Source organism: Diospyros lotus, chromosome 6, assembly GCF_014633365.1.
Source record: "Diospyros lotus cultivar Yz01 chromosome 6, ASM1463336v1, whole genome shotgun sequence".
Classification (NCBI taxonomy): domain Eukaryota; kingdom Viridiplantae; phylum Streptophyta; class Magnoliopsida; order Ericales; family Ebenaceae; genus Diospyros; species Diospyros lotus.
Genome location: NC_068343.1, coordinates 8,395,374 through 8,419,575, shown reverse-complemented (window position 1 = coordinate 8,419,575; position 24,202 = coordinate 8,395,374). Strand labels below are relative to the sequence as shown.

Genomic DNA, 24,202 nt, shown 5'->3' with positions numbered 1-24,202 from the left:
TAAATCAAAAACGAAAAATAATTAAGGGTTAATAGTCAAACAAGTATTGAATTAATTATTAATAATATCTCAGTTCCTTTCACTATGACACCCACAGTCTTGTTTTGATGAGTAATTGAATATATATATTTCTTCTTCATTATTTATTCTAAACAGGATGGATATTGGATAGCCCGTGGACCAAGGTAAAGGGTTTGGTTGTGAGAAAGCCTGGTCCAATAACCAATACTGTGGGCAGTCTAACTTGATACCCTTGGGCCAGTGATGGATCCATCTAAGACTAAAGATAAGTGCAGTCTATATCTATATATATATATATATGTTACCAAACCAGTGTAATTAATACAATAATGAATGTATTCACATACATTAATTGCTATATACAGTACTGCATACATACACACTGTTGTATGTACATATAACAGTGAATGTATTATTGTATTTATTTGATTTTTGGTCTAAAATTAAATTAGACTAAAATGAACTGAAGATCAAAGACTAGACCAAACTTATTTAGTCATAAATCCAGTCAAAATTTGAACACCTCTGGTAATAACAGTAGCCAGCAACATTGGCCGTTGTATTTTTTTTTTATGTATTTTGTTTTAGACAATATACAATAATTGTATATTGTTGTTAGCACTTAAATAATTATATTCGTTAGTAAATATTTAAAAATACAATGTTTTATTACTGATTGATAAAAATGTTTAAGAACTAAAAACAATGTACAATCATTATATTCTATCTGAAAATTAAGTATATAAAATACATCTTAATGAGTGCTGTACATTTTTACTAGCATTAGTAAAAAATTAAAATATTTCTAAAAACAACAATAAACACACATTATTTTTAAACAATATGTTTATATTATATATGTTATACATATTTTTCACACCACTTTTTATGGGCTAGACTCAGTCCAATAGATCGGCCTAATCACCTCAAACCCAATAAGTCAACCCGAGCTCGTTAGAACAAGTTCAGACGTCGCTAAGATTCGAGCTTAGATCGTGGAACCAAGCGAGTTTCTTGTGAGCTCCCAGCAATACTTCTAACTCGCTGGCCTAATTATATAGCTCGTCGATTAAACTATTTAGCTCGTCTAGTAACAAAATTGTTGAATAACTGGAAACAAAGACCCACTTACTTTCGAGAGGCAAATCAAATCCTTAGAAATATGGAACACAACTCTCGATTTTATGGAGACGATAAAGACATCTTATCTCCCATGATATCATCTTTACATTTTTATATTTTATGCAATTATAAACACTCATCATTATAAATAAAGGTCAAAAACACCATTGTAAGTAGGAGACTGGGAATATGATACTGTTACTCTGCGGGAATACCTAGAAAATAGTCGTGGAGTAGGTACCGCTCCGACTGAACTACGTAAAATCCCTTTATTTTTACTTCTACTTAGTTATTCCTCCTTACATATCAGTTCATTTTTTTATTGCAGGCCTACAAATCACGGTCGACTGAATTTAAACGTCAATAATATATTTTTTTTAATATTCGAGTAGTTTTATTGATTGATGGTAAATGAATCATGTGTTTGAACTCTTTAATTAATTAATAAAATTATTTAAATATTAAAAATAAGATGTATATATTATATTAATATTAATTAACCTTTATTCCATTATAAAAAAAATATTAATATGCAATAATGAAAAGGGATGGACTTCCGAAGAGGGTAGTTGTGATTTTGTTGTCACATATAGACTACAAGACAGTAAAAACAAGCATCATTAAAATCTTGAAAAGAAAGCGATGGAAACACAAACCAAAACAAAGTTGACCGGAAAACGATAGATTTGTATAAAACAATAAAAGCATGCATGCATGATGGGATGGCTGGCTGGCTGGCTGGCTACAACGCCCCCGCCCCCCCGCCCCCCCCCGCCCCCCTTTTTCTTTCTTTTTTTTTATCTTTTAATTCTTCCTTAGAATTCATTAATTAATATATATAATGCTTTATTAAGTAAATTTATGTTGCACGCATAATAATCATTAATAAATTATTATGTGTTAGATAAATAAATAAATATATATATAATATTATATTATATTCTCTTAATTATTACTAACTTTAAATGAAAATGATGCATGCTACATTGCCCATACATATTCTTGGGGAGAAAAGAAAGGCATATTGGCGCAATACGACAAGTCCATTTTTCATTTTAAAAACCAGAGACATGATGATGACTTGCAAACAAATTCTTGGCTGTGGGGAATCCCACTAGCTACGAAGTGTGACTGCACCATAAACAACCACTCCCACCTTAACACTAATCCAATCGCCAATCGCCCCCATATTACGACAACTCAAACTAAATTATTCAAAGTGTTTTGTCGTCTCAAAATCAGACGTTTCAACCAGGCCGGCCCACGAAAAGATCCTTTGGATTCTCTATATCCCAATAGTTGATCACCATACCAAAATTTAAAAAAAAAAAAAAAAAAAAAGAGTATGATTTTATATAATATTCATTCAATTATGAACACCTCTTGAACTAAACGATAACTTAATTTCTGTCAATTACAGAATTGTTGAAACTGATGACAGATGATGGGCAGATGGTGGACGTTGACCCAAGATTATTAATTAATTAATTAATTAATATCGTATTCTTTTTAATATATTATTATAATTATGTGTACACCAAAATAATTGCGGACATATGAAAAAATAGATTAATTAATTATTCTACTTATGGGTTTTGGCCCCTATATTAAAATTAAAATTGTCCCATCATTTGTACCATGTACAACATCGGTGTTGATTTCGGATTCGCTTTTGTTTCGTTTTTCTTTTTCCTTGTGTACAGTCTACACTTCCATTTGACTGGGGTCTGGAGCGGAACAGGTTTATATATATTTTGCGTCCAAGGACACGACAGAGTACTACATGTAATGTAATCCTAGCTAGCTAAGTTGATTAATTTTATGCAATAAATTATAAATTTGACATAATTTTATATGTCCAACTCCAGCCAAACCACCAGAGATTTTTAATCTCACTAAAGAAAATTACACTACTTTTAGGCATCTTAATTTTGTTTGGTTTCAAACTAACCAATATTTCAACTCCTAGCTAGCTAGCTACTTTTATATTTTAAGCTAATCTTATATCATTCCAATTGATATATATACCTTGCTTTACGTTAGAGAAAGGATCTCATAATCATGCATTTCTATCTCTTGCTGATACTCTTTAAAAAGCGATTAAGATTATTAATAGATTCCTTTTTGCGCCCATCGTTCAAATCTTATGGATATATATATATATATATGGAGAGAAACTATTAGTAGTTTTTATTTTATTTTAATATTTCTAGTTAGATTGTCTCTCCCCAATATTTCAATTTTCAAAAATTTGAAGAATTATGGCATTTGTGAAGGAGTATTGAACTATTATATATATATATATATATATAGTCCGTGCATGCTTAGGCCTTATCAGAATACAATTAATTAATAATCACGTGAAAACTGAACCGTCAATATATATACATTTACAGACACGATAAGATTAGTTTACTGGCAAAGCCTGCATTCTGCATCTCCGATGCAAACTTCAAAACGGAACAAAATCTTACTTGGTTAAGCAAAATTAACTGCTAAATTCTCTCCTCTCCCAGGTTTAACAATTTTAAAACTAAGTGAAATTCGTTACACAGTGCACTTATTAACAAAACCCAACGCACCTGCCAATTAACTTTGTCCAGTCATACACATAATTAATAACTGACATCATTTGTCATAATTCATAATCTATATATGCTATTAATTTCCTGGGGGAAAGGATACGATCTTGTCCATATCTCCGACGTTCTGTCTGGTTGAAGTTCCCATAGCAGCCCATTTCTTTGGCTGCATTTTCTTTGAAGTGGGTTCATGAGGAAGAATCGCATTGAACATAGATATATACACATACTTTACTTTCTCCTTTCCCTTAGAAAAAGGGAAACATACAGGATGTATAGTAGATACATTGACTGCTAATAAAAGTGCTAATATACACCCACTTAATTTAGATGCTTAATTATTTATTATTTTTAGTAAAAAATTTATATTGAGACATTTTTATTAGCATTATAAACATTTACTTTCTTGAAACTGTGAATGGTATAAGTAATGCACCATTAAGTTATAAAAGATGGTGAAAGTCACGTTTTCATAATTCAAACTTTTAACTTTGAATACTTTACCTTCCGACATTAGTTATTTGAACGTAGCACTTAGTCTCTCTCTCTCTCTTTCTCTCTCTCTTTCTCTCTCTCTCTCTCTCTCTCTCTCTCTCTCTCTCTCTGTTTTTTTTTTTTTTTTTCAGTTAAACCTTAGTATCTACTTTTATAACATTGGCTCTTTAAAAATTCAAATAATCAGAGGAGTTTTTTGTTCTTTGTATGAACGATTGAGTTTGACACCATGAAGGTCTATAATATACATATATATAGGAAGTGACTACCAATACCAATCAGGCAATGCCCCGGTCTACAAGGAATTGCTAGTTTTTTAATTTTTTATAATAATATTGGTCCTTCTTTATTCATGTGACTAACAGATAATTTGGTGTGGAAGCAAGCAAATTTGCATTGCGTTACAGGAGAAAGGAATCATCTTAGGAAAATAAGCCATAATTTGCCTTCTTAATTACTTGTTCTTTTCTTTTTTTCTTTTTGGTAGGGTACTTATCATCAATTTTACGTTGTAAGACAAATGAATTAATAATTCTTAGGAAAAGAACCAACAATGAAATATAAGAAGTCGCACATTATAATTTTGACGAAACTATTATCCTATAATAATCTCAAAAAGTTTAACTTCATACTCAAGAAAATTTAAGTGCATAGACTCTACTCATTATGGGGAGACCTTTTCAAAAAGGCATTAGGCACTTCAATAAGAAGGCTGAGAGTTGGGAGTAGAACTGATTGGTGGGCTATTCATTTACATAATTTTTTTTTTATTTTTGTTACATAGAGAATCACTATATGACACACTAGCTATTTGCATAAAAAAATATTTTTTTCACTTAACAAAAAAATATTAAAAAAAAAAAGAGAAGAGAAATCACTGTAACATCATGGTGGTGTGACTTGTGGTAAATATTTTTTCAACAAGCTAATGTTGTTTTCAGAAGCATGAGGCCATGTTCGAAAGGTCCGAGTTTTGTCATCGGATTCAGGGGAGCTACAGCAAATGATTCACTTTGGTTTTGTTGCGAGCTAGCTAGGACAAAACTGAACAGGCACAGAACAGAAGCAAGCAAGCAAGCAATAACAAGGAGTCAAGGAGAAGAAGCTAATTTAGCTTCACTACAACTCAATATAGAGTTGCTGCTGACTGACTACTGCCCATGCATCTCACCACCATTCTACTACTGCATGCCGAATAATAAGACAGCGGGAGAATCTTAGTTGCATTTTCTGCAATGCAGAGAGAGAGAGAGGGAGAGAGAGAGTCGAAGGAAGGAAAAGGAAAGATCACCGAGAGAGAGAGAGAGAGAGTAATTTATCAGATTTATTTTATATGTATTCATATTCTAAGCCGTACCCCTCCATAGAAAAGGGGGAGAGGACCTAAGGAAAAGCAGGGCTGCCGCTTAAAGGGAGACATCAGGAGAATGTGGGATTGAATTATTTGTTCAATTTAATTTAACATATATATTCCCTATACGTGTAGCTCTCTTTCCAGCTAGCTAGGTGTCACGTCACTTCATATAGTATACATAATGTACATTTGCATGGCACGTATATATATCTTAGCAAGTTGGTTGTATTAGTAATTTGGTTTTTTTTTTTTTAATAAAGTTTAGTAAGTTGGTATATACAACCAAAATAATAAAAAAAAAAACCATACAATTATTATATTTTTTGTTATGCAAAAATTAGAGGAGAATTGCTCTTGTATATATACGATATCCCTTTTACTGTAAAGAGAGTATTTGCATAATTAATTGAATACAAACTAAGAAAAGAGACTGAGAAGTAGGTATAAGAAAACAAATAAACCAAGTTCAAATGTTAATCTTTATACTTCAGAGTGTTCTGTTTGAACAGTTTAAGTAGGTACAAAGATTGAGTAACTATATCCTTATAGCAGTGGTCGGGACATTAGAGTGCATATCTTATGTTCGTATTGGTGTATCAGCTGGGCGGTACGTTTATGAATGCAACGGGGTGCTTTTTATATATATGTATATATGTCGCATGGACAGGTCTTTTTCTGGTGTGGAGCAGGTTGAAGATGACAGAAAGATTCGAGTTAGGAGAGAGAAAATATGGCCACTGAGAATGAATGAGAAAAAAAAAAAAGGAGAAGAAGGAAATATATCTATACATATATATGTATGTATATGGCGATTATTATTATTATTATTAATATTGTAGCAGCTGTACATATATGAATAATCCTATTTTTACAGGTGAGGCTTTTACTGTTGGGTTTTTGAATGACTATTTTGTCCCTGTGTAGACCCGTCTTCTCTCCTCTCTCGACGGGAATGAGGCGACAAGAGGCGATTACTAGAAAAGAAGAAGAGAGAGCACTTTTGTCAAACCGACCTGTAAACCTCAATTGTACAAATAGCATTAATTACTAGTACATATAGAGGTGGAGGTGTGAATTGTGGAGTGGAGAGAGCCCGCTGATCGAGGGGCGCAAGAGCCTTTAAAAATGTCATCTGTTCGTGAAATTTATATATTTTATTTGCATTTTAATCTGAATGTACTGTACATTTTACGTACTCATGGTTTAATGAATACATTATTAGTGCATATATAGGTGCACAATTACATTCAAATTAAATGTATGATAAAGCATAAAAATAACATTTTCGAACAATCATGCACCACCATGGCATGCAGTAGTTTAATTTTAATGTGTTATACATTTTACTCTTGGTTTAATGAATATATAATTACCAATTAGTGCATAAGAAGGTGCTTCTCATGATCAAAAGGTAATGAATCATAGTATTTTTATATATAAATTGGTAAATGATAATAACTTAATCATTCAAGATAAGTATAAAAGTTTATGTTCTTCATTGTGGTAGGGTTAGAATGAGGAGTTTGCTTTCGCAAACAATAAAATATGGCTTAAATTATATATTCTTGATCAAGAGAGACTTCTCGTTTATTCTTTAATTTTAAAAATTGTAAATGATTTTTCACATATTAACCCTTTGTAGCAAATAAAAAATGTTAAAACAATTTTTAGAAATTAGGAAGAAACAGCAGTACTGGTTTCTTTCTTATTTTTGAAGACCTAATTATTAGTTTATTCTTTAATTTTGAAAACTTTAATCTAGTTTTTAATATAGTATCTTTTATGTGAAAGATAAAATAAAAATTGTTAAAAGATTTTTAAAAATAAGGAAGTAATCACATTAGTTTCTTCTTTATTTTTTAAAATCATTGATAATGCTGGAGAATCAACCCGCAAGATAAGCCTTGCCTTACGAGCCAGGCTTCACTTGGTCTCAACTTGGTAGTTGGGTTTTGCTGTGCTGTGCTTCAATACTTCACAAAAACCTCTCCGATTGGATCATTCAAGACAATGTGGAGTACCAAAGTCGACCTCTCTGATTGGATCATTCAAGGCTCATGTGGAGTACTAAAGTCGAACAAGGCTCAACTAGCATACCGAGACCAAGCAATGCCTAGCTAGTAGCCAGGTCAAGGTTGAGCGAGACCTATCCTATAAGCCAACTCTCAGGTATTATCAATTGTACTTCAATTTATTTTTTAATTTTAAAAATCAAAAATTGAGTTTTTTGATAAAAAAAAAAAAATCCAAAGATAAAAAGAAGAAATTGTAGTGATTTCCTTTTTTTTTTTTAAATAATGTTATAATTTATTATTTAATTTTAAACATTAAAAACCAATTATATTTACCACCTCACATCCCTTGTTATCCACAACAAAAAAGCAAATTAAGATAATTCCCGAATTCTTCATAAAATTGGGGGAAGCATCTCATATTTAAAATATTGTGGAATTGGTTAAAGAACATTTTGAGGAAAGCATTGAATTAGGCGGTGGTGTCAAAGGTTTATGGATTTATTGAAGAAAATTGATTTTTTCTTTAAAATATAAAACTGGTTTGCGGTTTCAAAATTAGGAACCACATGTGGGTTTTAGTTAAAAGGTAGACAAGGGGATTTATGTGAGGTAAAAAATTGATCATTTTTTATTTTTTATAAAATCAAATGATCTTGCTTCAGCTCCATATATATAAATGATTTCTGGTTCTATATTTTCTAGTAATAGTTTTTTTTTTTTTTTTGTTAGAGCTTAACTACTATAACAAATTCATTAGTTAACAATAAATTAATAATAGCAAGAATTAATCACCCCGCCATGTGATGTGATCAGTTCTTGTGATTCAACTAATTAATTCAGACCACAGGACGCATTGCCCCCCAAAGCTACATTATGATGACAAGTCAAATGGACTTTAAAGTCTCAGCCATCCAACTTAATTAATTATAAGGTAGAGGTTAAACCAACAGTCGCTGTCTTGAAGATCAAGCTAGCTAGCTAGCTAGCTAGATTTTCAATTATAATTAATTGCAGGATCATATGCTGTGATTAAATTTTCCGTTGAATATTGTTTATGCATGTATATATACAATTGGGGATTATTATTGGATCAACTATATATTTAGTTAATTTAATTCAGTTCAATTAGTTTATGCAAGGACTCATGATGGAGTGATTTATTCCCAAAGAGAAATCATATGAACTATTAATTAATTAATATATGAATTAGCGGGCGGAGAAAACAGTAGTATGAAAGGCCTTAATTAATTACAATATATGGGTGTTAATATAAAGATTAATTAGCGTTCCCAATCAATTATGTCTGAATCACTGCGGTGATTGACAATTAATTGTTTCTGAAACGGGAGACATGTAGACCCCCATTTCCATCTCAGTCTCTCTCTCTCTACATCTCTCTCCCCAGGCAGGCAGGCAGGCAGGCAGTTCTTTTTGTATCTTGCGGGGAAAATTTTAACCTTTTTACATGGATCATTTTCCTTCCACTAGCTTGAATATTGTTTGAAGTTCACAGCCACGCATTCGCACAACGAATATTTCATTTCATTCCAAGCCAAAACGTGTTAGTTGAGGCGTTAATATTTTTTTTATTGTGAAACTGCACGCACAGTGTCTCATAATTAATTGCCCAATTCACATCACAGGGAGATTACATCAACTTGATTGGCACATCGTCGTCCCCTAATTTATATATATATATATATATATATGCTCCTGTTTTGTTAGGTAAACTAGTGTTGAAATGAAGACTCATTCAAGAAAAAAATATCCCTACCTAATCAAACCTCTTGACCATGGTCGTCTATAAATATATATATATATATATAAAAGTAATGTTAATTATTTTTTTAATACTTCTTTTCAGACCAATTATATTTATTATATTTTATTTTAAAACATTTAGATAATAATTGTATTAATCTATGATAAACACAACGTATATATTTTGAATCACTTAATTAACAATATAATTATTTCAACCTTAAAAACAAAATTTAGTAAATACAATTTAAATATATATATATATATATTTATCGTTGATTAATTATTAATCTTAAAATAATAATTAATAATATTATCCATACATGTATATTTAATATTATCAAGTTGCATTATGAAAGTCATGACCTCAACTGTGAAATTGGATTGAGCCAGTTAAGTAAGTAGTATTCAAGTGATCTCTCACTGTCCTTCACTTCCTAAGTTGAAGCAGGTTCCAGGCGTCCCATTAAAAACTTTGTAAGGAAAAAAAAAAAAAAAAGAGGTCTGAAACAGCCAACAATTTTCCCTAAAATCTACAGAACCATTTACAGTCATGCCTCCTCATCATGTCAAGATTACTACTAATAGAAAGTGACAACAAATAGTAATGTATTGATTTTCATTTTCAGCGTTACCCTTCGTCTTATTATATAGTTTATTCTTGGGTTTTTCTTAAAGACAGAAAGCGACATGTTGTTATATAAATTATTTGCTAGAGTATGAAGTAGTCAAAAGGTTAGATGGCATGTTTTTTTTTTTTGGGTGGTGATAGTAAATTAAACAAAAGAACAATATATATATATATATATATATATATGGAAAAGGTCCTAATTACTCTTTTGCTAAGGCATACTTCAAACAAATAAATTAAGTTAAAATATGGCAGTACAAACTGAGTTAGAATATGCCATAATTTAGAAAATATGCCAAAGCTAGCGCACACACAACTAACAATGAACAAAATCTAATGAGATTAGATGAGCTGACACTACTCTGACCCAAACAAGCTTCGTAAGAAAGATCTTATGATTTTAAATTTTAATTAAGCTAAATTTAATCAAAATTAAATATAAATTTAATCAAATAATAATAATAATAAGAAGAAGAAGAATACAAGTAGTTACTATCGGCTACGGGTTCTAGCCGACTGCTATCTAGTCTGAGAACCCACCAATGAATTAAACGATGGGTTTGCTGAAATCCAGCAGCACCATTTATATGTGGGTTTTAGAGGATGAAAAAGCCCTCTTCTTACTTTATTTCCAAAAAATGTATCGCATTCTTTTTATTATTATTTTATATTACATCTCTTTGTGTTGCACGTTATCTCCATCCATCTCTTACTTTTATACTGTATTTTTTTTTTTATTATTAAGTGTATTCAATCTTTCTTTATTTTTATACCATATCTCTTGAGTCGCGATGCCTATAAAGTATTGTAACATTGCCCATTATATATAATATGATCTCACGCAGGCCAGGTGTAATTTGGCCGCACAACCACAAGACCCCTTACTCCCTATTGGGAATTAATGAATTTTATAAAATATTATATAATTTATTTTTTAATTCAATTTTTTTTCATACTTATAATAAAAAGAAGTTGGATTTTAATTCTAAGAATTCAATTGCATGAATTCAACATAACTAAGAACCCGTTTGGTTAATTTGGTCTTGAGGTAATTAAGGCGAGTTAAGTTTGATTAGATAAAAATATTTAAGTGAGTTTTAATTATAACTCTTTGGTAAAACATTAAATAAGTTGAGTTAAATTAAAATGTATAAATGAAATAAAAATTATAATTATATATAAATATGAAAAAACTAAATTACATACATAAACTAATCATAAATAAATGTTATTATTACATATAAAGTATATTTTAACAAATTTGTGTAATTTATGATTATAAAGTATTTAACTTAAAAAATCTATTTTATAAAATATAAGTAATATGAAAATAGATACATATATATAAATATAAAGTAAGTAAAAGTATAGATGGGTTTTTATATATAGAGACGTATGAGTAATTATAATTTGTTTTAGTTATTATGAAAAGGTAAAATTAAAAAATATAAAAGATTATTCTCTCAAAATCAACCTCACCCAAAATTATGAGTTTGAGATTTAGTATTATAACGATAAATAAAGGTTATAAATTTATTTTAATTTCGCATTTCAAATTTATTCATTCCCAACATAGCTTTAAAGCATGCAGCAACAGCAGCAGCACGCGCAAAAGCTTCACTGTACTGCTTTGATCACTCGTGTGAACATATATAATTCACCTATATGGCTATATGTATGTATATATATATAGGTATGATATACGGTTCAATCACCCAATCAAAATGTAGCACACGATGAGGATGGAGAAGGCAATAATCATCTTGATGAGTTAATTTCTGATCATGATCTGATCAGCTAGCTAGAGGCAAAATTGAAGCCATAAGTTTCGGGGACAGAGGGAGGGAGAGAGAGAGAGAGAAAGAGAAAGAGAGGGGCAGTGGGCTTTAATTGGTATAAGGTTGATGGTGGGGACATGAAAGCTTTACACGCATCTCCATGCGATAAGCTCTCTCTTTGAAATGGTAATCATTGTTTTCAACAGCGCGCTAGCTGCTGCATCTGCATAGCTGCTACCACTACCACCACTACTTAAATAAGCAAAGATTATTCTTAATTAACTAGTAATCTTGATTGCTACTATCATTGTCAGTCCCTGCCGCTTCTCTCCACTTCCAACTAAACTATGGCTATTAATTCTTCTATTGTGTATATATATAAAAAAAAAAAAATCCACAACGTACGGCGACTAGCTAGTCTCTGGATATACTCCCACCCTCTAAGCTAATCCAACTTTGACAAATTAATCCATGTGTGAATTTACATTGACACCCTCTCTTCATCATATTCGAATCCCTATCAATCGTTCTCCCTCCCTCTCCGTCTCTCTCTCTCCCCTTTATAATTTCAATGGAGCGGGGGCGGGCGGGCCGGGGGGTGCGTGGCACATGATCTGCCTGGCGAAGTGCTGTGTCCAATGGAAAATTAATGATAGTTTTTCTGAATTTGTTTCTATAAATATTGCTATTAATTAATTAGGATGCACAATATAATCTCATTATTATGGGTTGTGTGTAAAAATATTATTTTTATTAGCAGTATAGCTCATGTAGTAAAAAGCAAATTAGAGCAGCATGGCAGCGGTGAAAATGACAAAGACAATAAAGAATGATGTGTGCCATAGAAGAGATCGAGGAAGGTTGTCTGTGAATTTTTATCTTAGCTCGTCAAAGCCCAAGTGAACTCCAATAGAAGTCGAGGGAGGGAGTGCCAAAATTCTCCCTGGTATGATAATTTGGTAAAAGGATGATGTTACGTACCAAAATTTGATTGGTGATGAGTGAGAAAAAGAATGTTCAGAAGGGTAGATAGGGAAAAAGGAGAAATTGACTTCCGTATGCTTCCTTCCACAGGGCAAAGCAAATCAGAAAGAAATCTATAGCTAGAAGGCCACTTGTACATTTTAATTAATGACACAAAGTGGGTGTTTCTCTCCTCCCTTGTATTTCGTCTATATTAAAGCTTAATTTGCCAATCCCTCCCCGACCCACTTCTCCTCTATTCTTTTACACCCACAAAGACCTGGACAAAGCAAATCCCTTCAGCTCTTCTGCTTAATTCAACAAACAAAGGCAAGTCAGTCATCTTTCCACCCCCTCTCTCTCTCTCTCTCTCTCTCTCTCTCTCTCTCAGACACAGAGATGATCATACATACAGTAATGTACAACAAAACCTACTTTCTTTAGCTTTTCCACTTCTCTAAAAGAAAAAGACTAACCCTCTTTGCTTTCTTGTTTTTGGATTGTTGTAGATCTCCAAAGAAGAGAAAAATTAAAAGATGATCCAAGAGTTGTTGGGTGGCGCTGGACTAATAGTCGGAGAGAGAAAAATCTCCACAAATGGTGTCCTTGAGGCCTCACCCTCTCCTTCTCCTTCTCCTTCACCCTCGCCCTCTCCTTCTTCTTCCACAACCACCATTAACCCTCCAACCAGCTCGTCAGCAGCTTCCGAGAGCCAGAACCTGAGGTGCCCGCGCTGCGATTCCACCAACACGAAGTTCTGTTACTACAACAACTACAACCTCACTCAGCCACGCCACTTCTGCAAGACTTGCCGCCGGTACTGGACTAAAGGAGGCGCCCTCCGCAACGTCCCGATCGGCGGTGGATGCCGGAAAAACAAGAATGTTGGCGTAGCCGCCTCCGTCGGAAAGTCGACCGCCGGGAGGCTGAAGAACATGTCATGCGAAATAGGAAAATCAGGGCTGCTTGATGGCTTCGGCCAGGAAGCGTCATCAAATCCGATTCTATGGGCCTCGCCACAACATTCTCATATCCTAGCCTTACTGAGAGCCAACCAAAACACTAACCCTAACCCTAATCCTACCAACACTCTTCTAAACCCTAATCCGGTGTCAAATTCTCTGGCGGTGAAGGAAGAAAGCGTTTTGATTGGATCCCACATGAACTCAGAAGGTGCTCGAGCCCTGGGCTTGGATCCGTTTAGCCAGGCTCCTTCTATCGGCCCTTTCTGGAGAAGCAATGAACACCACCTAGCTCAACAGCAAAATGGCGGCTTTATACTTGGTGAAGTTCATAACACAGGCATCCAAGAACTGTACCAAAGGCTCAGACCATCTGCTCACTACTACCCAGATCATTCGTCGCCAATTCTTCTGAGCAATGCGGCGTCGACTTCGGCTAATTCTTCCACCATCTTGGAATCGGCTCCGGTGGCCGCCAGTGAATTGGGTTTCTGCAATCCGACGCTTTCTTGGTCGGATCTACCAACAACCCATGGTGCATATCCTTGAGAAACCCTTCTCTCTTTCTTTTTCAGCTTTGGTTTCCCATTTCATAAGCTAGGGTTTGTTGCTTCCCGCTGTTGTGGTCTGGGTTTGTGGTATATGATTATTATGGTTGTAGAATCAGTTTTTTCTTGATTTCTTGCTGTTTCTGCAGCGTGCGTGTCTCTTAATTATTGTGTGTTTGGCTTATGAGAGAGGGTGTACTAATTAAGGAACAAGTCAAGTGTTAAAATGGAAACTGTTAATTAGGTCTTTTCAACTGCTTTTGCTGTTGCAGAAATTCTTTCACATGTTGCTTATAGTATCATAGACATATAGCTAGCTAGCTAGCTAGGTTTGCCTAGAAGGAAGAAAGGCCAGGACTGGACTCCAATTTCCTAGATATATAGGCAAGTGTTGATCACTGGATTTCATTCTACTTACATGGAAGACGAGATCTGGAATAAAATCATAAAATATGCGGCAAAAAGAGTGAAGTCGCAGACAGAAGAATATATATGTCTTCAGGTCTAACGCGAAGTTTTAGGTCTCCTTTCCGTGTATATATATAGATACACCATATCTTTAGAGGCGGTGGTGGGTGGTGGTGGTGGCGGCAGATGGAGATTCCTTCGTTGTTTTGTTATGACTTTCGAGAAAAGGGATGAATGGAGGGCTCCGGCAGCCTTTTGAAAAGAGTTCATTTTCCTTAAAACAACAAAATTTGATTCTCACGCAGTTGGAAGGATTCCTCATGCATGCAGCCTTATGCAAGAGACCCGTGCTTGCTTCTCTGTATTTATGGAATTGACAACTTATATATGTGTAATACATATTCCTTGTGATTGATAATTTCAGCTCCCTCTTAGGCTTCCCTTCTTCTACACTCATGACCACAGCAAAAGACAATAGGGTTTTACCCTTAATTTTAATTTCTTCTTCATAGGGTTTTAGCATATGAAAGTTGAACTAAAATTCTATATATGTCCGTAAATGAAGGTGGGTGATTTATAAAAGCCTTAATTCATTTAGGCAGAAGATGGTGGCCGCAAATATTAATTAATATTTCACCCTAAAAATGGAAAACAGATATCGAAATTCCAACGTACAAGAGTCAAACCTTATCCCATCCATGAAGATTTAGGTTCACTTTCATGTACTGATCGAATCTACTGAGCCTAGCTCTCAACAAGGTGACATTATTAGACAAGATGGCTCGCAATTGTGAGAATGACCCTCGCTGCCTTTGATGGAAATTTGTGTACTAAAACTTTGCTAACAACGTTAGTTTTCTTAGTCTTCTTGGATACTTTTGACACTCCGCCAGAGATGTCCGCAATTGATGTGGTACTATTTTTACTTCTTATTTATCTCACTAAAAAAGAGAGTCTCGTGTCCTAAAAAATATATATCACTTTTTGCTTGATGATTACCACACTTTTTTTAGTTTAAATTTTTTTATTAACATGATTAACTAATAGTCGAAGTGCATAAGATTATGGTTGGATATAGTCATTTTGACTTTATAGTTTGTTATTTAAAATTTTAAATTCATTATTTTTTTTTACATAATTAGCAAAAGAATTTGGATTTGGATTTGAATTCAAATCGAAGGTAGATTTGAACTCAAACCGGAAATAGAAAATTTTAAAATTATACCTATACAGGTTGCTAATGACAAAACTTGAAAATATTCTATCAATCTAAATTTTTTTTTAACAAATTTATAATTTAAAAGTTTCTTTTTTGTGCTGAAAACTACGTTCTTGTTGAGATCAAATTTATAATTTAAAAGTTACGTTATCATTGAGATCAAAATGGAAAATGGATTATTCTTAAATGATTTAGTGGAGAGAAATTAAATATCACCAAACAATTTTCATATGCTTTTTCATTTGTATTTTAAATATTTTTTTAAGTTAAAACTAGTACTTGAATCTCACAACTTTGAATTTAATAAATTTGTTTATATTTTACCTTAACTCAATCTATGAACAATTAAGGGTGGAACATTTAAACTTTTCGGGTTTTATTTTTGCTATTCAAATTCAGAAGAGATGGAGTTTAAATTATCCACACACAAAAAAAAAAAAAAAAATGAAGGGAGAGGTGGGGAGGGGGGTTTGGGGATGTGGCCAGAAAAAAGAAAGTGACATTTGATTCCATCCTATTCCTTGCTTTTGGCTGTAAAGACTAATAATAAAGGGGGGGCATGACTGGTCGACTGACCACTACATGCCCTCTTTTCCCTTTACATCTCTGATGTCAGAAGACCCATCCAAGTGTTTCCTTCTTTCTCTTCATAATTGGTGAATATTTGCGACCAGGCTAATTAGATGGTACTATTGATGCACGTCCAGTATAACACCTGCCTGCCCTGCAGGTTCAAATTAATAACCCAATAACAGTTATTATTATTATTATTATGAATCCTCCTTTTTTTTTTTTTTTTGTATTCATTGAACCCACAGAACACAAATCAGAACTTGTAAAATGAGCTAAGCCTCTATGAGAGGTTTGGATGAATGAGGTGGGCTTGTGGTTGTGGCACATGCCCTGAGGACCCAAATTCCAAACTATCGTTTAATGGCAATAGTAAGCCTACTGATTCACACACGTTACAACACGAAGAACAGTAAAAGGAGGAAAATTGGCAAAATCTGTTGCCACATTTCTCTTCGGGTTTCTTGTGAAATTTTCCTAAAATCATGGGATCGAAGAAGAAGCTCCAAGTAGACTAAAAGATTCAGATACAGAGGGGAAGTCTTTATTAAGATTGTGACTACAAAGACATCGATTGATTTTTTTTTTTTTTTCGTTTTACTTTGGAGGGACAGTCACGCCTTTGTGACCGAATCACAGATTGATGAAGGGGAACAGAAAAAGAACCAAAAAGAAAAGGGCAAAGAGAATTTATAGAAAGAAAATATTACAAGGAAGAATCGATGCAGCTATGGATGCACCTTGCCACAGAACAATGCATTTCGAGGAATATCATACTCAGTGAAGAGGCTGCGTTCAGCATTCCACACTCTAACATAACATTGCTGTCCCAAATACTGATTTGGCCAGATTGCAGACCTCAGATTCCACATCCCCTTGTTGTCCAAAGACGCCAACACTGCAGTCCACCCTTTAGGATACACCTGCACCACCACCAACAAATTTCAGTATCCATGTATTTGTCATAATCCAATCCAATCCCAGAACGGTAGTTTACTGAAAAAAGTCTTGGATATATTACTTTGCTCCATGAGCCGAAAAATTACTTTCAGCTAACACTATTGAGTACTTACCTGAACCGTATTATCTGCTGCATGCATCCACCAGATTGTAGCGTCTTCGCAGGGTTGAGTTCCACTGGCCATAGCCAAATCTGATTTCCACACAGAAAACTAATCAGATGACCAAATAACATGAATGCCTAAAGATGTAGAAGGATGGGAGGATAGATTGTCCTGAAAATTGGACAGACAAGTTGCTGAAAGTGAAGCAACATGCAGGCCTACCCGACTGGCCAGACATCAGAACCATCAAGATGCCATGACTGGACGGTGTTCTCATTATTCTGGAAGACAATTTCCACGAAGTCGTGAAGCGTAACGCCTATGACGGAGGTGCCAAGAACTGTGGGGCCATTGGTAGGAGTGTCCTTGATTGTGTTCAAGTTAAAGATTTCATGGATGTTAAGATAGTCAGCAAGCTTCAGAGGAGTGCTTGGGTTAACGTATGAGACACCATTGACAGTATAACGGAGCTTTCCATTTATCTTGGTTGCTGAGTTTGCTAGCACAAGTGTCCGGACTATCTCTATAGAACCATAATGAAATGATCCTTGGGGGTTAGGCCTGGCTGCATTTGCCGTCAAATTCCATCTTGAAAGGAAGAATAGAAAATAAATGTTAGAAAGCAAAATTAATAAGTACGATTTCGATATAGATGGTACTATATCAGGATTTCCGCAGATGCATTGTGCCTGATAGTCCGGGCTTGCTTCATCGACCAGTGAAGGTGATAAGTAGGACCAATGGGCAATGGCCCAGAAGGTTTGCTATTAGAACCGGTATAGCGAATAATTGCAATGGCAGTAAGAACACTTCTTGTAAAACGAGATGAAGCAACAATAAAATAGTCCTTTGTTGACCCGTCTAAGGTCACCAGAAAGGATGCAGATTGGCCAACATGTAGATCAAATGAGTCATATAGTTCCTGCTGAGTATGGGACCCTTCAACTTCAACCAGTTTCAGAGTATGGCCCTGAATTCTGAAGTTGATTGAAGTTGTTAAACCCACGTTTGACACCCTAAACAAACAGGTTTTCCCTGAAAGTAGAAAAAAACAAGCTTTAAAAAGCTCACTGCAAATCAACAAGATTTGATAATTGGAAAGAGCCTCAGACAACACCTATAAGAAACCAAACTACGCCCAAGTTACAAGAAAAATTTCAGCCACTGGATCAAGGAATCAGAGGTAAACAATTAACGGGGATGGTTATTACCTGGCTGACCAATAAAAGAAGCAGATTTAGGAAGTCCATTTATAAGAATAGCATCAGGGTAAGGAAAAGGTTTCCCTGAGTCCAGTGTTTGTTGTAATGTCTGCAAGCACAAAAACAAAAACAGCATCAATCACCCTGGCTTATGGAACAAAGTTGAGCTAGACAGTTTAGTATAGTAATGAGTTAAACAGAACAAGATATAAAGAATGGCTTGCGGCAGGAACCACCCTTGGAGACTGAAAGATTTGCAACCATGCTATGAAGATGGAAAAGTTATTTCTGACTTCGGCCTAACCATAATGTCCTCTTCTGCTTTGCCACTTTTATGGTTAAATTCAAGATTTCTGCACTTAAGAAGTACAAGAGACATGTTGACAAAATGCTGACATTATACAAGGCTAGGGCAATTAACATGATTTCCACAAACCACCTTTCCTAAGAAACTATTTTTATCCTTGTCTGGAATATAACATGCATTCTGAGCCCACATAGAGGAGCACGTAATTCCATATACTCTTCCCATTATCTGCTTGAATGACCAGTTTTTGTGTAAAATTTATAGAGACATCTCAAGAGGTAAACTAAACCTAGAGAAATATACTCCCCCTGCACGATAATGTTCCTGCAATAAACTCTTCTTGGTTCCTCTCAGAATTTAGATTACACCAAGGATAAGGGACACCAATATAACCTATTTCAGTTTCAGAAATCTAATTAAGGACATAATGTTAGAACCGTAGAGGAAAATAAATGCAGATTGTTGAGACAGCAGCAACAACCAACAAGATCAACAATTATGTAGAAGCTCCCAGAGTCAAAATCCCCAATAGCACACCAGCACAGAAACGAAATATATATATGTGGAGTTTTCGATAGCAATAAACAGTCAACCCACGACAATATATTCTGAAAGTAGCAACAGGATTAGGAACTCAAACCCAGCTTTCGGCAATGGCAAAAAGATGATGGAACGACCGAGGCACGCAGGGATGCGCTGGCCTGAAGACAGATGCGCCCTGCTCCGGTCACTGGCAGGCTACGGCGACTGTCAACGCAGGCTTCAACGGTCTATCTCCGGCGAATGGCGACCACAATCGACCGGATCTGGCAGAACTCGAGGAAGACTTTGCTCTCTGTGATTGAACGCAAAAGAAAAAGGAAGGCAGACACTGCAACTCGGATGCCTTGAACTCGAGGAACATCCATCCTTTTATAGGCTGGAACGAGGGCACCGAGGCGACGCAACATTCAAGTCGGCATTGATCGCTGGCTTGAATGTCCGACGATTGGGGGAGACGAACAGACCAGCGACTTAAATAAAGGACACCACTTCGGGTACCCAGAGCCACTTCTAGAAGATGGAAAAATAAAAATAATTTAATTTTAGATTTTCTTTATGTAAAAAATATATGACCCGACGAGACGGACGGCAGCGGCGTGCGAGGGCCAAGGGGTTCGCTCGCTCACAAAATCTGGGTGCCCCTTAGGGCCCAAACCCAAGTGTGAGGGAGGAGTATAAATACCCACTCTCACCTCTTTACACAACCAATGTGGGACAACCACCCACACACACACTTACACTCACACACTAGGAAAATCCAACACATAATTTCTGTAAATGGAAAATAATATAATTGAAGAGAGTTCCTAGACAATCTTTCTATAATACAATTATGAATTATATTCTTATCACGTTTCAGATGTCACGATTTTAGCATATTCCTAAACCTAGGGCACTTAGTAGTCCTCCATGGCAAGTACTCCACATACATCATATAGCCTAATTCATATATAGTAACATGGCATTACTTTAAGAATTCAGAATGTTAACCTAAACCAAAAAAAAAAAAAATGGGTTTCAAAAGAATGAGCAGGCTTCCCATTTGGTTGCATATTCCACCAATTGATTTACTCACTCATCTGCTCTACTAATAAAATCAACCATAGCCCAGCACGGACCAGTCCTGGCATAAGAAATGACGCAGTAATGTTGTATATCAGATGGTAATTTTAGGTTGCATGGCTCCATTGGCAACTTTATAAAATTTTCACTTATTGCTACTGCTAAAAGCAAATGTTCAAGACGAAGGAGGGATTCCTATAACAATTGTTTACTGATCCATAAGGCAAAATTCAAACAATTTTTCATTTGTAACTGAGAAAAGGTTGCATTTCTCACAAACCTTGTGATCAGATTTCCACCAATCGCTAACAAGAAGAGTGAATTCCGCAGCCGGTGTGGGATATGGAACTGGTATAATTGACCTTGCAGCAATATTGAACCCCCCATAACCACCAGCAGCTCTATGCATCAAAGTCGAAGGGAAATAAGTGAATGTCCCAATCTGATCTTTCATTTGCATCTTGTATGTCCAGTTTGAGTTTGGAGGGATTGGGCAATTAGTCCCAAGCACTCCATCTTGCCATGAGGACTTTCTCTGTTTAATTCCATTCCTGGTTCATGAGAAAATAAATAAGAACAGAATTCAAATCTCACTGGCCTATGGATACTTTTCCACCAAGGAAATCAACACATTGAAAACAGGAGACACAGAGAAATGAAGAAAAATCTTAGTTGAATGACATATCATCATTCCTTCCTACATCAATTTTACCTGCAACTTCCTCCAAAACTAAATTGCAGTCATTCCTTCACTTCTAAGAAAGCAAAGTTCGTTCCCCATGAGGTTGGAGACAAGAGTCTAATAGACAATACTGAGTCACTCAAACAAAGAATGCATCCTATTCAACCTCCTAGGAAAGAACTTCCGATTATCACATTTCCTTCTTGTACTTTCACCATTACCTCTATGGTGTCTCTCTCTGTGGCCAAAGTCTCTCTACATTTATGAGTGAGTAAAATCAAAAAAGAAATACTTGACTATAATAAAACCCCAGACAACGTAAGCAGCTAACCCTACAGAATGGGTTTCAGACAGTTGTTCCACAAAGGGACTAGGCAAATCCAAAGTTTGAATCCCCACAAGGGGAATAACACATACTCCAAACAGAGTGAAACCCAGATCTTTTAATGCCTAAGGATAGCTTTTAGTTAGGGTCAACAAACATTTGATAGATGTCATCTATCAAACATGCAGGAGGCACGTACCCAAGAGGAAGGGAAGGATAAAAACACTGACCATGTGATGAGGAATGGCTCATCCATTTTATTAATGACATTAACAATTACGTTGTCATTTGTGATAGAATCAATCGTGGGGCCAGGAAACTGCCCATTGATAAGGATGCCCTGAAAAAACCCAGAGGAAAATGATGAAAAGAATTGCCTCAAAGAAAAGAACAACTAACTATCATAGGAATCAACGAAGAAAATGGATTAGAAAGCGAGCCCTCTGTTTGCTGCCAAGAGGAAAAACTGTTCCATATGTAACCTCCCATGTAAAATATCTGTATGGATCTTCAGCCTTCTCCCAAGAAACAAACAAGCAAGCCAATGCCCCGAGAAAAATTTGCAGCAGCATGGCACAACTAACTATCATAGGAATCAACGAAGAAAATGGATTAGAAAGCGTGCCCGCTGTTTGCTGCCAAGAGGAAAAACTGTTCCATATGTAACCTCCCATGTAAAATATCTGTATGGATCTTCAGCCTTCTCCCAAGAAACAAACAAGCAAGCCAATGCCCCGAGAAAAATTTGCAGCAGCATGGCCCGTGTCATTTTTACCTTGTCCTTTGTGCCCATCCTGATAAAAATAATAGGCAACATGTTAATAACAAATTAACTCAAGTTAGGAGCTTCCTTCAGTGTAAAAATCAGAATACAGTTTGTTATAACAGTTGAAAAGAGGAAGCTTTGTTGGAATCAGAACAAAAAGTTCAAATAATTCAAAACAGACCCCACATAGTGGGATAAAGGCTGGATATGTTGTTGTTGTTGTAGAAAGTCAGAAATATGATACTGAACAGAAACTTTCATGTTGTTGTAACGTGTATATCATGAACTATGAACAAGCAAGAAACGGTTATCTTGTATGAGAATTGAAATATAATTCAGCAATTACACCTGTCAACTATCAGATGTTTAAAAATGTGAGACTACAATCTTTTAGAAACATGAAGAAATCAAATCCTAATGGAGCAGACCACAATTGACTAAACATGATGCTCATTCAGACAAAACGTCGGATAGGTTACTTACAATTTGAAAAAGTCGACAATGAAACAGCCTCCTCGGTGGCCAGAGGAGATAGAGAAACAACCAAAGTGGTATGTCGACGATGATCCCTGAGGCAAGTACACAAACACTTATATACTAGTAGTACTGAGTAAAACAAAGGTGCTTTGCGGCGCACTTCATGGTAGCCCCTCTGTACTTGTTCTTCAGAACCCATTTGCAGTTCAGCTGGCCAACCCAACAATCCATATGCAAGAATTTCTTGAAAATCGCAACTCTTTCTCCCATTTTAAGAGAAACAAATTAATTTTCTTTTGTTTTTCTTTCTTTCTGGGTCTGGGTTTGGGTTTGGAATCGTCGGTGAAGGAAGATCCAGGAACGACGCGGGGACGGCGCAGCTCAGAACGGATCGACATTAATGAGACTTAATTATGTGTGAGATTGAAAAATGGGGATTCAGAGAGATGGATTCACATGGATGGAAGCATGGAATTGAAGCGATGACGGGAAGAAGAGGGCTGGGCCGATCGGGTGTCTGTTCATGGGGTTTCCAGATATTGGAGGGAAAATTTATGCCTAACTGTCAACTGGAAATCTCGCTTCTACGCCGTCCGATCGGATGTTTAGTTACGCGGATTAGCCGCAAAATTAACACAGAATTTCTTGTTTGGTCGCCCCAAAACTTCATCATGCTTTAACCTGGACCAACAACTACCATTAAGTTGGAAGTTGAGTATTGTTTAGTTTAAATGAAATTTCCCAATTGAATTTATTAATTTTGGTTCATTTCCAAATTGAATTTAATTAATTTTGTTGGCTTAACAAACAATTTAGTTGTTTTATTTTACGAATTTATTATCACTTAATGCAAGAAAAATATATATTTTTATAAAAAAACTTAAAATAATTTAGAGTTGGGGCAAAGATAATTGGAGTGAACAATTGTATTGTTATTATATGTGGACAAGTATTTTTCAATAAATAAAATTATGAAGAAGCAGGTCATAGGTATATGTAATATTTGAAGCATGAGAGAAGGGGAAGTCAAATTAAAAATAGAAAAATCAACAACAATATATGTATAGCCAACATTAATTATAGCACAAGTGTGTGAAGCCTTGAAGTCAACCAAACCAATAGGAGGAGAGTAGATCCCAAGAACAGATCTCAGAATGAATGAAAGGCAGAGCGTAACATAGAATGACTCCCAAATTGACATTCCGATGGCATTAAATTTTGGTCATGTGCCCACATTTGAACCTCCTCAGTTACAAGTATAATTGTTTTTGCAATTTCCAGTGCACTGGCAGCAGCTGTACCATTTCCTAATAATCTCTGCATCCCTAAACAGTTGGTTCCCCAG

The 24,202-nt window shown here is 35.2% G+C and overlaps 2 protein-coding genes across 4 annotated transcripts; one reads left to right on the top strand and one right to left on the bottom strand.

Annotated features, from left to right (window-relative positions):
* Nucleotides 1–12,904: 12,904 nt before the first annotated feature.
* LOC127803169 (dof zinc finger protein DOF2.4-like) lies at nt 12,905–14,362 on the top strand. 3 transcript variants are annotated; one of them, XM_052339224.1, is made up of 2 exons: nt 12,905–13,052; nt 13,232–14,362. In XM_052339224.1, exon 2 carries the CDS (start codon nt 13,259–13,261, stop codon nt 14,231–14,233), a length of 975 nt encoding a protein of 324 aa, XP_052195184.1. In that variant the 5' UTR covers nt 12,905–13,052; nt 13,232–13,258; the 3' UTR covers nt 14,234–14,362. The 3 variants fall into 3 exon arrangements, with proteins under 3 accessions (XP_052195184.1, XP_052195185.1, XP_052195182.1); XM_052339225.1 differs by having other exon boundaries at nt 12,976–13,136; XM_052339222.1 differs by having other exon boundaries at nt 12,983–13,141.
* A 2,577-nt stretch (nt 14,363–16,939) lies between these two features.
* On the bottom strand, nt 16,940–23,532 carry LOC127804938 (L-ascorbate oxidase homolog). The gene is made up of 9 exons (XM_052342048.1): nt 22,864–23,532; nt 22,240–22,408; nt 21,845–21,954; nt 20,888–21,158; nt 18,705–18,804; nt 18,183–18,528; nt 17,716–18,081; nt 17,517–17,582; nt 16,940–17,365 (listed from the first exon to the last, which is right to left on the bottom strand). Exons 2-9 carry the CDS (start codon nt 22,405–22,407, stop codon nt 17,158–17,160), a joined length of 1,635 nt encoding a protein of 544 aa, XP_052198008.1. The 5' UTR covers nt 22,408; nt 22,864–23,532; the 3' UTR covers nt 16,940–17,157.
* Between the last annotated feature and the right edge of the window lie 670 nt (nt 23,533–24,202).